Consider the following 17,304-nt stretch of genomic DNA (forward strand, 5'->3'; position numbering starts at 1 on the left):
TCCAAATAGTAATACTCTTGCAGGTTTTAAGGCTGTCTGGATCACGTGGTTCATACGCGGGTTACGAGAAGCCATTAATAATTTTGTCTCTCAATTTATTTACCACAGGTTCCTGTTTACGCTGCACTGGCCTACGATGCTGTGATGATCTACGCCAATGCTGTGACAAAAGTACTCGCTAATAATGGCTCAGAACGAGACGGAAGAGAAATATTTGAATATATTCGAGGGCAAGTTTATCACAGTAAGTCTCTCTCTCGTTACATATGTGCGCAGCTTGCTTTGTTTTTGAAACCCATCTTAAACCCTCGTTTTACGTATACATGTAAAACTATATATTAGAAGTAGGAAAGAGGGGCATCGATTAAAACAAGTTTTTTTTCAGATTTACTTCTATAATAAAGTTATTTATGATGATGAAATACACGTACAGGAAAAGTTGTTCTTCCATGAACGTAGATATATCATTAAGATAACCGTAATGTTTGTTGTATTTTAAAGTATTTTCGCAAAATATTTTACTGTTTCTTCCAAGTGTATCCTCGTGGGTAGGTCGTGGTTACGTTATCAACCCTTCCACATCGCGTCGACAAAAACCTGGGTTGGAATCTCGTAAAGATGGGAGGCCTTTTTATGGGATTTTTTTTCCGCCGTGGCCGAGTTAGTCGGTCTCGGAAAGGATTGCATTGTTTTGTCGTTTAATAGACGAAAAATGTAAAAAAAGTAAACTGATAACAAAAAACATATCAACAAAGCGATGGGTCAAAGTCTAAACTTCCAGGATCGATTATAACAAGATGTATTTTTGCTATTTTTAAAGATAAGCACTAGAAGTCTGAATTGCGAGAAATTGTTTCTTTAAGGTCTTTCCTGGAGTTGGTCGATCTAGGTTTGCTTTGATTATTACATCTATTAATGCTCGCCAAGTTCTAATACTCTTAGTTAAAAACTAAAAGATTCGCTTTCGTACACTACTCAATCTTATTCTTATAACTAAACTATATAAAAAGCAATGTTGGTGCTACAAGGCCCGAAAGTAAAATTTCACCCATGGTACTGACACGTCGATGAAGATCGACGGTGGCATAAAGGGAATATAAAATTAAAGGCAGATATAAAATTGTAGCGATAAATAAAATAAAGAATAATTAATAGAAGGATTATAAAAATACATATTTAGGCAGTGATACAAAAACTCTCCGAAAGTCGTTATGTCATTCGATGAATAAAACGAGACCACTTTTGGCAAGTGCCCTGAGGTAAGGACTTCTGAAACACACACCAACATCACACTTGATGAACCTCTAGAAGTTACTACCCATTAACTAAAGACATGGCCAGAAAGACAAACAGATAATAACGAGGGCAGAGGTCATTGATCACATGTTCTCTTCAGAGGGTGTGTGCGCAAACCGCAAGAGTAAGCAGTGACAGTTAATATCCTCCAACTCTGCCTTCGAGTGACACGTGGAGCTTGGTAGTGTCCTCGCATGTCCGAAGCTATGTATTGATTGAGCTAAAGTGCAATTTGTCTACCCGCGTAATGCACCAGAGGCAATGCTAAACAAATGTTTCCACACCATCACTACGTGACAGAACGGAAGAAAAACGCGGAAGTCAAGGGATACCATATCGTACTTTTCTCTCTGAACACAGCAACTCAGATTATGTAGGAAATTCGGAATGGAAAAGTGTGATAAAATACCAAAGAAAAGATAACTTTATGGGGACTTTCTGAAAGAATTGCTGATTTCCTGCGAAGAGACATTAGAGAAAAAAGAAAGTTAACTGTATGTACAGCGGGATCGCGTAGCCTGACAGGCCCCTGCAGAAAAATATTTACTCCTCTCGAGTTGGAATTAGTGGTGGTTGTTATGTTCTGCCTTATTGTCAAGTTTATATTTTTTAATTTATGTAAACTGGGGTGGAGAAGCCTATGAGGAACTTGGCTGGACACAATTGAGTAAAGTAAATGGCAATACCTTTTACGTTACTCAATTGTGTCCGGCCAAGTACAGTTAGTCGCATAGCGAAACTTCATTTCATCACAATGTCCTGTTTTCCACTGTCAAAAAACTTTTTAAAGATCACGACTCGCCCATGGGTATTATCACGGAAAATAAGAGAAATTCCGACCTGTATCGAAGGAAGTGTCACAAAAGTATCTCACGTTGCCAAAAATGGGTAGAACGTTATTTCAACAAGTGTGTGCATATGCATGTATTGTGTATGAAGGTTTGCTGCCACAATCTGTTGTTTCCATTGGGTGACTTCCAGATTTATGTAGAGTTTAGCCCTAGAAATGGTGTACTGGTTGCCAGTCCGCCAGTTGAGTCATTTCAAGAGCCAGTATTCCAGGCTGAGGAACTTGTTGAAGTGTGTTTTAAGGGCAGAGGGGCCAAATGGTTGCTGCACAGAGAGGTAAAAAAATTGTGTAAAGTGTATTTAGTGTCTAACGGCACCAGGGGTTTCCCCCATCTCCTCGTTTTTTCATTGTGGGTGTACCAATTCGCTGGGAAGGCCAGAGATTTAAAAGTGTGTGGATAATGGATATGTGTAGATAATGGATAGTAGTTTATGTTCTGTTGTTCATCTGGCCCCCCTAATGAGGCCCAACGTTGCCCACACTTGGCCCCGTGGAGGTAGACCAGGTACACCAATATTTTTAGATAAGTACTCTGGCAGGTCCTGCCACCTAATTTCCTGAGATTTCAGTGGCTAGGACCTATATATATAAAGGGGGATAAACGCTAGAATCTAATTAGGCCGAAAGAGGTTGCTGCAAGTGTGTTGAGTTTGGCATTTTAAATTTTTCGTTGTGTATAGCATTCGCTTTTCGCTAGCGTTATTGGTAGAATGGGGGGAGAGAGACGGAAGGCTGGGAGAAAAGAGAGAAATATGGGGTCAATACGAAAGGCGACCCCAGGTCGCTCCTTGATGCGCTTCTTCATGCAATACATGTAAAAGAAAAATTGTTAATTAAAATTCGATACCAGAGGTAAGGAATTTATTTATTAACAATTCATTAACAAAAAAGTCGCAGGCTTGAGTCACGCCAAAAAAAAATCCCATCATCTGAATTGCCAAAAATTAAATTTGCGGAAAATTTGGCTTTTAATTAATATCACTTTGAAGAATGAGTGGTGATGAAAGCACAGCAAGTATCTAAAATTTCTGTTTCTCGGTGTGTCATTCCAGTGTATAAAAGTAGGAATTTATTTTGAATTTATCTTGAAATATCTGCAAGACCAAATGCTTTCGCTCAGTCTTGAAGAACATTACTTTCTACACATAACGTTCTTCATGTCGCCTTCATTCTCAACGCACTTCAATTACAATTCCCTTAGTGATGGATTAAACAAAGGCTTTATTAGTCACTCGGAGAATTAGCAGTAATGAGAAATGTCAGATTGCGATAGATTCATATCCGCTGATGGTACAGACCTGATAAACATCGTAGGCTGAATGAACTGTTCCCATGGGTTGTGAGCAGTGAATCACAGTAAAGACTGCTGCAATTATAAGCCATTTGAAGATTATAATTATGAGAGTAAACAATTATAAGCCACAGGAAGTCTACATTATGTAGAACGTCTATCTTCTAGAAAAAAGTCAAGAGACGAATATGGTGTGTGTGGGCGCTAATTCATTTGAGGAGTTGTTTAGCGAATATTTGAAAAAGAATGTGGTAACTGATGAGAATATTAATATGCTGAGCAAAACGGCCACAAAAATTGGATCAGCGTTTACAGGCAAGAGATTAATAAAGTTACTGAAAACGAAGCTTTCGTGTCTGATGACAGGATCCAGCAAGAGTCCAGAAACGTCACATTTGTAACAAATTTAAATGTAATTAGGTCAAACATTTAATAAACAATGTTTTGACTAGGCACATTCGTATGTGCGTCATCCAAAAGTCGTCTCCGTGTTAATCCACATGTAATAACTCTGCTCCCAGTAAACGGATTTTAATATTTTATATTTAGAATCTTTTAGAAGGATTTGTCGAGCCATCCTAAATCTCATTAAGATCAGATCAACAGAAATTCAGAATTTTTTAAATAAAATTTCGATTTCTCTTATTGCTCGATCAGATCGACACCAAATTTTCAGCGTATGTTTCTTTGATACTTGTGAATGTTTCAGGATAAATTCGAATTCGATATTATATTATGTTAGTTTCCGGATATTCGAGCATTAACTCGAGATGAAAATTTAGGTCGCTTCCAATTTAGGCGGTTGTTTCTTTGGTCCCTAGGAATTTTCAGAACAATTGCGTTTTCATAGTCCTCGATCGCCCCTACCCGTGTCACAAAAATGTGGCTAAAGTGTGCGCGCACGCACTCCAGCCATTTCTTCTTGATCCAATTCGCTTTGCCAACTGCAGAATTCCTAGGGTACTCTTTTGGCAGTTCAGTGTGTTTTACGCTTCGATTTAAGTCTAGCACCTCACTGACGAGTCAATAACTACCAAAAACTGTATGGGAGTGTGGTGAATCCCTTATTCTCCGCTGTTGAATGAACTCTCACCTTAATTCGACAGAATTCAGGTCAGATTGGTCTTAATCACTGTCCTCTACCTTCACTACTATAACCAGTTAGCGGACTCCCAGCACGCACAATATATTTCGAGATACCAGCATCATAATTAAAATATACCAATTGCACCAGTTTGCTAAAATAACTTCTATTTAGCAAAACAATAGGACTCCAAATATATTTCATTCACACCCAATTTCCATAAAATTCATTTCTATTTTCCATTAATTAGAAATTTGAGATATCTTATTTCAAATATGTTGTATAAAGCGCAAATAGGAGCATTCGTGTCAGGCACATCACGATTTCGTTCATTAGATATTAGTCAGAACTTGTCAGAGTTATAATGTAAAGTTTACCGCGCCGTTGCTATGGGAATAAATAGGACGAAGTTAATGATTTCGAAGTGTAATCGGGATGTTGAAATTGTTAGTGTGGCGCTGAAAATGAAGCTGGCGATGCATGCGGAGCTGCTTTTGGCTTCATTTAAATTGAATTCTCTCATCGAACTGTAACACATCCAGCCCAATATCATGCTTAATATAACCTTCTAAAATAAAACACGTGCATGTATCGGAGTTCAAATTGAAATTAAAGAATAAAATTCAGTTCAATATAACCATTGATTCATACAGAATTTTGTCGGAGAGTATTCGATTTCCTTCAGGAAGTTCCCTGACATGAAAGTAACCTCGCAGGATCTGACCACAAAGATTCTAAAATATAGAGATGAATAACCGAGATAAAGTTCAATCAGAGCTTCTCCATAAAGCTGGAATTGGTGCTTTTTTGGAATTCATGTTCACCGATCACACCCAGCAAAAAAACTCCACTACGCATGACAGTTCTCAGATCTTTTGAAAAGTTTAAATCAACAGGATCACTGATAAACGAGCGAAGATCAGTTATCCAGATATGAGAATAAGCAGTTGGAGTCACTTGGAGGACGGTAGCTGGCCCTCACCAGACAGGAAACTGGTATTAGTCACTATGCGATTCACCAAATTTTGCTAAAAGTAAAATATCATCTCTAAAAGTTGCCTGATTGGAGAAAGTAGGAATTACTTTTTATTATTAATCAATTTTGTAAACTCAATTAACTAATTAGCAATTCTATTACTTAATTAGCAATATTTCACGCTGCATTAACAATTCCTTTCATTATTCTCACTGGACCTTTTTTTACCTGCGATGCTGTAGTCGAGCAAACAAAATAAAAAAGCCTAATTTTTTTCTGATCTTCAATTAATGTCTCTTTATGTGATTTAGCCATCATCGTTAATGTGGATCACTGGAGCATGTAAAAGGCTCTCCGTATCTCCAGGAAGTTAGTGAACGATTACTTCTGCTCAAGTGTTCGATTAGCTGATCAGGCTCTATCTTAAGGATGTCAGGAGTCACTACTTCTTTGGTGTGCCTCACAAATAACGAGGAAGCGTTTAATGTCGCTTTGTCCGTTAATCTGGTAATATACAGGTGGTAATGCATTTCAAATGATGACATTGCGTAGAGACATACATGACTCGGACCAGACATACGCAGTTGCAAATCACTGATGTTTAAGTTTCTGACACGCATCTCCTTATGATAAGTAGTTCACTTTTACTAACTTGGCATGAAAACTGCATGATTGGTTTTATGAAAAAAACAAATACGAAAGGTATTAGAACCTTTAATACTCAGTACCGTGTATGGGTTTAAGGCTGAGAAGAAACTTGTTACAAAAGCTGATGCTTATCTTCTTCTTCTGCTTGGAGTTCTGCTAATTTTTTGAGCTAAAACCTTTTACTATCCGTTATTCATATGCTGCTTTTATGTTTTTTTTTATTTTATTTTGAAGACAACGAATGGAAATGAATACGTTTTCCATTATTAAAAAGAAAATGAAACGTACTGTTGCTTTAAAAGGTGAAGAAAATAGTCATTTAAATTTAACTACAGTCAGCTTGTTTCACATCCAATGTTTTGTTTTTAAATGGGTCATAAAACTCTTTTAGTTTCCATAAAGATATACCATCGTCTGATGAAGTTTAGGCCTTACTTTCCAAATTACGGATCTTCCAAAAGAGGCATTTTTAATGCGTTCGTTTTAACATTTTTTTTCATGAAAAGAACTTTTACTTGAACAGTTCATGGGAAATAAATATCTATAAAATCAACAGAAAAAAAAACATTAAAACGATTGAAAATAATTATAAATCAAAGTGTAACTATTCTTGGTTATTTAATTTTCTTGTCAAAATCAACTAATTTGGCCATTATGCTTTTCTCCTTCTAGAAGGTTCACTGTTTACGTGACAAGTAACGAATTTGGCGCACGTTACTCTGAACTCAATACTCAGGGTATTATTCATAAACTTTCAAGCAAAAAATTACTTGGACGCAACCATTTTTATAGGGAATAGGACACCACCTCATCTGCTTGCCCAGTGACAGCTACACATCATCCAGTGACCGCATAATTATCCGCCATTTCGAAATTGCCCATTCACCTCGCTCAGCCAACCTCAACCAATGCAATTTCTGATTGGGATCCATACGATTTCTAAACTTTCAACCTCTGGTAGATTGGTGGAGGACACTACAAAGCAGACGAGCATAAACTGCGCAGGAAATACTACGAGCAGCAGCTGGCAATAACAGTTCTGCATTTTTCCATTGATGGATATAACGCGGAACAATTTGATCAACATCAGGTTTGTGTACTGTATTATGTGATCTGAACAGACGTCAGCAATTATAATTTGAATAAACTTGTTTCAACGTAGAGGAAAGCACAATTTCACGCTGAGGTCATGGTTTGGAACTATTTCATGTCTTTCACTTCCGCATGGTCTGGATAATGTTCGTTCCAAAATTTAGAGGCGTGTAATTAACCTTTTTTTTTTGCCTACTAACCTCCGAGTGGAACAGTTCAGTTACAGCCACCATATACTGTATATTGATAATGCAGTTAGTTCTTGTTATACTTTGCTTCTGACCTTTCATTCTGTAATTGACACGGCCCTTCTAATTTCTTAACAATTATCTCATTCAGTAAAACAAATAAATAATCCGTTATTATCTCGTAAATACACGTAAGCCCACCACAGCCTTTTGACTAGAGGCAGGGATGAAACAAAAATGTTCATACCGTTATAAGAAACATCAAGACAAGTAGAATAAATAAGAAATGAGGGAATTCAAATACGTACCTAGACAGTGATTATAATTGCAAGGAAAATTTAGTACACAGACTTTAGGACAACATTTTCTACAGTTCGGCGACACAAAAACGTTCATTATGTTTGGTTCGACTTTCATATCCCCAGAGGAAGATGTTAGCATTCCTGGAAGTTGCAGTTTTTCTTGAAGGATGAAGTTTTCAACTGTTTCGGATACGGATCATGATTTCATTTCTGTAGACTTTTCTAATCACAAATTTATGGCAACTGTGTTAATGTGTGGAATTTGTAAACAGCGTGTCCCTTTGTTGGAGTCTGCTCAGGAGACGTAAAGTTGCCTGGATCTTGACTTCTGTCTGAGGAATTGCAATGACTATTATCTCATAATTCACGGCTGATCGTTTAATTCACGGAATAGAGCTGCCTTTAATTATCTTCTTTATAATCTTCATCGCTAAGGTCTGCCGATGCTCTCTACTTTTAAAAATAATCTCCTTCGAAGTGAACGCACTTGTGACATTGATGAACCTACTCGTAGAGGTGCTCTCAAAAGTCATATCTTTATAAGTCCTCGAGAGTGGTCGTAGTGGCCGCAGATTCTCGACCTTCTTTGATGCGCATATGCCACTTGAAAATTGCAATTTTCTTCAAACACTTGTCTCCAAACTTTCAGTGTCTGTAACACTCATGTCGAACAACGAATAACAAATTATTATCATTAACATCTACGAAATAGTAATCAAACATGCCTGAGGGTGCAGCTACAAAGCATTATCACACAGCTTGGAGTATACATTTCCAAAGTAAAGAGAAAAGTAAATGTACATAAAGAGAGCGCAAAACAGTAAATTGAAATCTGCAGATAAACTAAATAAATAAAAAGAGGACGGATCAGTCAGATTTAAGTGAACAGGTAGGAGTAAGGTAGAGCACTGGTATTTCTTCATACGCATTACAGAGTCTTAGAACTTGCAAAAAGAGTCAATTTTAAGGTTCAGGTAACGGATGAGGTTAGCAATTTCAGTTGCCTCTTGAAGTTTCCAGGGGTGTCAAATATCTCTAGATTTGCTTTGTTCATTGATCTTTCAAGTCCTGTTATAGAAGTTGTAGCATCCATAATTTGTTCTCGCATAGGATGGTTTCAGCAGTGAATGGTTTGCCCAACTTCAAAATCGTTGTCCAAACTTCAAATTTTCAATTATGCAGCTCACAAAACCGTTTACACTTACAGCACGTAACTTAAGACCACTTTACTATCAAACAACGTATCAGAAACTTGCAATTGTGTCAGCGTATTCTTGGATATACTTTCCTGCCATCTACTGGCAGTTCGCCGAAACCTGGGTGGCTGTACGGTTTACTTGGCCATTCCACAAATTAAATGATCAGCCTGTGTAGCTAAATAAGCAGCCAATTCAGAGAGTAGGTTTTATAGGTTAGCAATATTCGCCTGTTTTATCAGTAGGTGCAAGGGCTCGAGCTTGAGGTTCTGGTACATTTGCCTTCTGGATATTCGTCACCATCGAATATTGGGTTCTTCGATGGAAAGAAATTTTCTGTTTGTTGCTTGATAAGATCCCAACGATATATTTCTGCTCTAACTGAGGATCTGACAGAAGCATCTCTGTCGCCTTTATGATTATCGTGTTGCGTATTGTAATTGTTCCTTGGTTTGCTCTCCACAGTGATCAGTTATAGTGACGGTTATGGAAAGATCTTTGCCGAAGACGTTTGCAGCGCTTTGTGAAAGTCCTCTGTTTGTGCAAGCTATCCTTCAGCATGTATTGGTAAACCTCACCCCTGGGAAGGAATGGTTATTTTCATGGGCCAGTTAAATAGCTTCACTAATGACAGAGGCTATTAGTGAAACTATTAACTTTTCCCGTGATAAAGGAGACTTCTCCATACTGGATTCCTCCCAAGAACAAATCTCCAACGTGGAAGAAAATACAGGCGCCACTAATTGGTCAGTAAACACCAATGAGTTTCCACCTCTAGTTTCTTCACAGGAACAAAGTAAGATAAGGGAAACTACAAGTGTAACCGCTCCTAAGGCTAAACCAGAACATCTCGAATTATCAAGTGAGGTACCGATTTCTACGACAACAAACATCGTTACTGATTCTTCTCAAGAAAAGTCTTTTAGTCCTGACAATTTAACACCAACTGCCAGAAAAATAAAAATACTAAATGTTGCGTCTGTCTTACTTTCAGATCTTTACCCTGTCGATGTACTTACTTTCCTGCGAGAAGAAATTGAAACTTACCTATCAAACGAGAATAATAAGGTCATAAAAACTGCCATTAACAGATGCTGCATTTTCTGGTTCATTCTTTATCAAGACTCTCGACAACTAAATCCTTCCTCTGCACAGTGATACCGTTATCAACCAGTGAGTTCTGATACCACTCCAGATTAACAGAATTATATCTATAACTTGTTCCTGGCTGATCTTGTTTTTGGATGACATTACTACTGTTTGACTGTACACCTTTTCTCTTTGTGGACTACTTTGGGCAGCACTGGATAAAGACGTGGACAAATACATGGATAAAGACAGACATTATTTTTTACTTTATGCTATTATCTTCTTTATTTCTTCGTCTTCTGCTGTCCTATCTCCTGATAATGATTGTGCGTGTGCTGTTTCCGGCTTGCTGGCATGAGGTTCTTTTGAATGGTTCCAAACTCGCTTTGGACATTCAGTGCGTGACTATTGAGGTTGGCCATGGACATGCGTAGTTCCGACCTACCTCCCCGTGGTGTAGACGGACACTGGGCAGGTTTTCCAGGTGAAAAAACGTCCAGAAACAATACAACAACACACAGACACATAATATTACACACATTTCGGGGCCTTTTTCAGTGTTCTGTAATCATCACAGTGTACAAAGGCGGAGTTGAACTTTCGTTCAGGTGCCTTCCTGCATAAGATACTATACATGTCTGCATAGGCCTGTTAAAAGTAGGATATAAAAGGGCGTGCATATTTAGTGATGGGTAGACAGAACAGAACAGAACGATACAATAAAAGGACCCAAATACCTTCACACATTTAATAGTAAACACAAAGTGGCTATGTTCACATCACAAAGAGTGGAACTTCCAAAATCAGCTCTTGCAAACATCAAATGACAACGGAAGATAGAATATAACCCGTTATTCATCTCAACCGGCTAGGCCACTCTCACAGCATGTCAATAATTTAATAATATAGCAAGAGAAAATTGCAAAGGTGACTTGAATAAGTTGGCTCGAGAGACTGTCGACACCTAACAGAACTGGGATAAGTGTAGGAACAGTATCAGAAAGAAACGTTACACAAGGTGGGTTATCTTGTAGAGCAGTTCATTAGCCGAAGCTATCTTCCAGCAATGTATGTCACCACTTATCCTGGTGCAGAGAACGAAAGCATCAACCAGTACTGTACTAGCCGAACGTGATGTATCTGATAGTATGCCTGTTTTATGAGGTTTGTATTTGGTCGGCTGGTTGTCGTCAATGAATGCAGCGCTCTCTATTTTGACATTCTGAACATTTTTTCCTTACCATCATTGTGGAAATTCTTTAGAAAAGTGCCATATATATCATCATGACAACACTCCATGGTACAAAGCTCGGTCAAACAGTAGTTTGCAGAGAGAAGCTGCCATTTCCAGCCCAGAAATGAATCAACTGAATACCTTTGGAATAAAAAAGCAAACTATAAACTACGAGGTATTTCATCGTGGTGTACAATCTGAACAGTTTATTTCTTGGTGAATAACACCCACGAATAAAAACTCTCATTTAAAGACATGATTAAAACCTTTGGAATGTGAAGAGAAGATCTGATCCAGTTCTTCTCTTACATCATCGGTTTCACGCTTTAATTTCAGCATCAGGGATACTGTTGACTGGTGGCAGCCTATTTTATCAGCGATAGCACACGTAGAAAGCCCTTCCTGGAGCTACATTTTTATAGCTACACCTTTTTTTCTTGGTGTCAACTGAACACATGGAGCCATGCTTACACCTCCGCAAACAGGATACTAATGAACTTACCCTCCCCCCCTCCACCACACACCGGCATAAATTAAAGTATGTTTTCGTAATACTCAACAAGAAAAATGCCGATTGCTACCAACATATATTCTGTTGGCCCCTGGGATGGTTCCAAGTTCAATTCCGATATCAAAGCATTCCCTCCCCAGTTCCTCTTGCAGAAATATTAATACATACTTGGAACAGGAGCTCTGATCGATCTATTTCAAAATTCAATGCTTATTTAAAATATTTAGGAATCTTTGTAACAAATTTTCATGTCCCTGGTTGGACTTATTTTGCTATAAATCTTGAATTGTTTCATTTAGTTTCAAAATACAAGGCCTGTTCCATAAATAACGTTCATAATTTTTCATGAACAACCGTAATGGTTGCTATTTCTAGCTGAGCTGCGGAATTTGAATCGTGCGCATGGTGTGACCTCAGCATTCCGTCAAATTTATGCCTGTTCAATCTCGCTAATGTAACAATGGACACGACACGCGAGGAACAGGTATGCTGCTCGCATATTTTGTTTCCGTCTCAAGATAACATCAACTATGAAATGTCAAAAGGGGCTAATGGTGAATCTATGCTTCCATATAGCACAAAAAACAAACTCTTGGCTTCATCATTTTGACCCAGAGAATAAGCAACAGAATCTCTGTTTGGAAATCTACGTCATCGCCAACACCGAAAAAAGCAAAAGTTGTCTTCTACAGGAAATGTTATGGTCATCTGTTTTTTTTTTTTTATGGTTTACCAACATGTTGTACCACGTCATACGACTGTTATGAGATCTTACTACAGAATTGCACTTTGTGGGGTTGGTAGAACTCGCTATTTATGTGTTGTCACCCCTGTCTATCTGTTGTACAATTTACCTCTTGCTGAATAAACGGAGAGTAGTCAGTGGGCGAGTACTGTAAAGCATCGAGCTTATTCCGTTCTTAATTAGTAGTGAATACTCTTGGTACTCAAGTTTTAAGCCATTAAATTAACTTCTGATAAACAAAGAGATTAAACCTAAATCTCTGCTTTTAATTAGCACAAACTTAAGTTTTAATGCCCTTTTAATTAGAACATAAATCGAGAATCAAAACAAAACAAGACAAAGAGAAATTGCATTAAATGAATAACGTTAACGCATATATCCATTAAAAATATATTTTAATTATAAATAACTACTTTGGAGCTTTCGAGACAATCGTGTCTCTTTATCAACAAATTTGAACTTAACGGATACAGTTATGCGTGCAGTGAGGCGTGTGAAGGCACGTTATTCATTAAACTGGTGTCTGTTGTTGCTGCACGGACATGCGCTGTTTTACTCCAGCGTTTGTCGAGGCATAAAATGGTTGTCTCCAAGATGGGGTGCAATCTCATGCCTTTGCAGCGGTTCATGGCTTTCGAATTGCTCAATATATTGAGTGACTCTAACCATAGGCGGTGGCGAAAGTGCCGGCAGTGGTCTATTATTTCATAGTCTCGTTTGGGATTGGGGTCGTGGTGGGTAGCCCAGAAGTGCTCCGCGATTGCGGACTGGTCGGTCTCAGCAAGGCGGATTGCTCTGTCGTGTTCCGTAAGGCGGTCTTGAAGACGTCTTGATGTCTCTCCTATGTAGCAGCTGTCACAGTCTCTGCAGGTTATGCGGTATATTACACTGGAGATTAGAGAACGTAGGCTTCTGCCAGGCAACTGTACGCATTTTATGCGGTATTCTCTGAGGATTTTTGAGATCCGCCCTGACACGCCTGAATAGTAGGGAACGTAGGCGGTAGATATATTGTCCTGGTTCGGAGGTCTCAGGTGGACTGTGAACTCTTGTGCTTGCAATAGGCACCTGTCTAGCACGTGCGTTGGGTAGCCACAATTGATTAAGTCTGTCTTCACACGAGAAATCGCGCTGCGTCTAGTTGCATCAGTGCTGGAATGGCTCCAAGCTCTGGAAAATAGGGTGCGGGCAGTGCTGTTGAGATGACTGGGAGGCATGGCCGGATCTGTAGTTTGTAAACTGTCCGCACCACATAGGTTTACGGTATACTAAGGTCTCCAGACGTGGGCCCACGCGTTTTACTAGAACATCCAGGAATGGGAGTGACCCGTTAACCTCTAACTCTAGAATAAACTGGATGAAATCAGACAGGGAATTGAGATATTCCAGTAATGCTGTTTCAGAGCCACGTGGGATGACAGTGAAAATATCGTTGACGATATTTTCGTCAACGACAGCGCAATCCGCCTTGCTGAGACCGACCAGTCCGCAATCGCAGAGCACTTCTGGGCTACCCACCACGACTTCAATCCCAAACGAGACTATGAAATAATAGACCACTGCCGGCAACTTTCGCCAACGCCTATGGTTAGAGTCACTCAATATATTAAGCAATTCGAAAGCCATGAACCGCTGCAAAGGCATGAGATTGCACCCCATCTTGGAGACAACCATTTTATGCCTCGACAAACGCTGGAGTAAAACAGCGCATGTCCGTGCAGCAACAACAGACACCAGTTTAATGAATAACGTGCCTTCACACGCCTCACTGCACGCATAACTGTATCCGTTAAGTTCAAATTTGTTGATAAAGAGACACGATTGTCTCGAAAGCTTCAAAGTAGTTATTTATAATTAAAATATATTTTTTACTGGATATATACGTTAACATTATTCATTTAACCATGGACCCCAGTACACCAGGCCCATTTGTCCTAATAAGAAATTGCATTACTGAACTACATACGAGTAAAAACAAAAAAATCTGAAAAAGACTAAAAACATGAAAATAAACAAATTGATTAACTTAAGACCTGGAGAACACTCGAAACACGTAAATAAAAATTAAAAACAGTAAATTGAAAGACTTAAAAAAACTATTAATCGATGTTTGTGAGCAAAGAACAGAACTCTGTGGAAGGCAGAAAAATAAAAAAAAAAAACTTTCCTTGAAATAGATGTTAGCGTGAAAAACAGAAGAGACTACAGATTAATATGACAAGTAGATTAACAATAATATTAGTGGAGAACAGTTATTTCTCTACTTATATAGACAAAATAGGGATATAAACAGATGCAATACTAACGGTATTGATCTGTAGTGACGTTTTAGTTGCAATAAAGTTCAATTTATGATTTAAAAAAAATGGAAACCGCGACGCGTGTTATTTGTTCGGCAAAAGCTTTCCAGCATCAATAAAACTTTTCCACGTTAACGGTTGCTTGATTAGGTCCGTTAAGACTCGAGAACATGGATGACAGTCTGGCAAAGGTTTAATGTTCTAAGAAAAGTTTTTGGAGGAGGAATGAGTAATAATATTGAAATAACGCCCGTTTAGAGTGAAGAGAATGTAATATACGAAGAATCACTAGACAATGAATAATGGATCTCGAAACTAATATTGCAGTGAACGATAAACGAGAGGAAGAAAAAGATTTCAACAAGCTTCTTATAAAATAATAAAACGGGTGGCGGCCTTGAAACACTTTTCTGCTGAAGAATTCGAAGGAATTACACAAGACATAGAAAAAACATTATAGGGAACTCTTTTCGTCTCATGTAAAAAGGCAAAAAGTTGTATTCTAATATTCTTACTATTGTATTGTTTGGTTAGTTGTATTCTTAGAGTAATTCAGAGATATGAAAATGTAGAAACTGGTAAAAAACAGACAGCGATTCGAATCTGTTGCCTCTAGAGTAGGATGGTCTCCTCCTACTCTTTGACGAGGCTAATTGCAACACAGAAGAGTCCCGATATTCAGAGGCAAACGAAATCAGAGTCGACTTGGACTATATTGAATAATAAAGATAAAAAGCATATTTTGTGAATGAAAATCAATATTATATTGTCTCGTTTACTCTCGAGTTGACGTCCCTCAAGGTACTGGAATCCTTACCCTTCAACTTCTGTCAGCGACCTAGCTTATGTCTTTAAAAACTCCCATTATCTTTCTTAGCCTACCCTGGCGATTTTAAAACTTATGAAGTAGTAAGTAATTCGGCTCCTTATGAAGTTATGCTATCTTAATAGTAACTTTGCAATTAATGTTACAATGTTGTGCAATGTCTTTTTCGGATCCTCACACTTGGTTTATTTTTTTAAGGTATAATTATACAATAAATCACATACTTTTATTTAAAATCATTTCTTACAAAGACTTTGAATATCCTCTTCACGCGTGACGATAAATTTTTCGCTCGTATTAAAGCATTATTTACAAAAGTCTATCAAATATGGGTCCATTAAAGTGTCTGTCATTCAGCTCATCATAACTGTGACATTACCTATTTCTTGATCGAAGAGACCTCAGCTATGTGGTTTCTTCTAATTCCAATTCTCATTAGTTCAACAGAAAAATTTTATCAAGAGGCTACTAAATAAATAGAGATTATCTACTATAACAGCTGTAAAGAACACTACAAAAATTATTTGAATGGATATTGCTTCAAAACAGATGAACATATTTCAAACCAATTTCTTATCCGGCTTTCAGTTATTTCCATAAAACACCATACCTCACCAACTCTTTAAATTCCCTCATTTTTCACTTCAAACTATCTTGTCTTTCGTTGCTTTGCTTCTTGAAGATGGTTCGGACTGGTCTGCTACTGAACTGCGTATTCCTTAGTTAATGAAAGGATGCTACATCCGCTTTTCATTCATTACTTCATAGACTTGTATACGAACTGCGTTCCATTTCTTGATTGCCGCTTCAAAATCGCTATGTGATGGGTACATCAGCTGCATGTGCTGGTGATAACCAGCTAGTTGTAGTACAGTATATGTTATGCTAGAAATTACCTGTTCAGTATTTCAACAGATGGTGGAGTTGCCAAGAAAACTGGCTGGGACCGCCTTCTTTAATAAATAAAAAAATATATATATCCTCCATATCCAAATTCTCCCATTCTCAGCGGCTATATATCTGTTCCATAAAGTACACACTCCAACCTCAGACATCTTACCAATATTTTTTCTTAAACCAAATTTTTAAACTCCCACGAAACATTCTTTTTCGCCTTTCAAAGCTTTCATTTATTTTTCCTGATACTATTCATATTCCTACAAATACTTCTTATTCTCGGAATTACCGATTAATTTATTCTTGTCATAGTGCCCGGTGTCTTCTGATAAAATATATTCAACCCATGCAATTTTTCCTTTTCCGTTACTGACTTACTTCATCAGCTCGATGATCTTCTACTTTCGTCTAGGCCTTGTATAATAACGCTTTAAAGTTTATAAAAATGGAAAATTTCTAGAATTTCCTCTTCAAACATTATCCGTTTAGAAATTGTATTTGTTAGACGTCACCAACTTGCTGACTGAACAAAATTCAAGAACTTTACTGCCTAAATTCCTAATATCCCTTGAAAAAATTAAAATCCTTCCCTTTAACCCCTGGCAGTAGTTATCTCTTTCGAAACGTACCACATTAATACAATATGATTACCATCACTATCAACTAATGGTGCTTTAATGGTTCTATCAGTTAAATTCTTTATAAAATTTTAATAAGAATACTATTGTCGTGTGCCATTTCTAAAGCGCTGCAGCAGTCATCTAATCGATTAAGAAATA

At 37.9% G+C, this 17,304-nt stretch overlaps 1 protein-coding gene across 1 annotated transcript in view; it reads left to right on the forward strand.

Annotated features, from left to right (window-relative positions):
- The window catches only part of LOC150079165 (guanylate cyclase 32E-like), a 333,869-nt gene that overhangs the window by 154,429 nt on the left and 162,136 nt on the right, over positions 1 to 17,304 (forward strand). Inside the window, exon 5 of the mRNA XM_090383559.1 lies at positions 109 to 244. Within this exon, the coding sequence (XP_090239685.1) occupies positions 109 to 244 (136 nt within the window). The remainder of the gene's footprint in view (positions 1 to 108; positions 245 to 17,304) is intronic.

This window comes from Mastigoproctus giganteus, chromosome 10, assembly GCF_048544385.1.
Source record: "Mastigoproctus giganteus isolate SK-2022 chromosome 10, ASM4854438v1, whole genome shotgun sequence".
Classification (NCBI taxonomy): Eukaryota; Metazoa; Arthropoda; class Arachnida; order Uropygi; family Thelyphonidae; genus Mastigoproctus; species Mastigoproctus giganteus.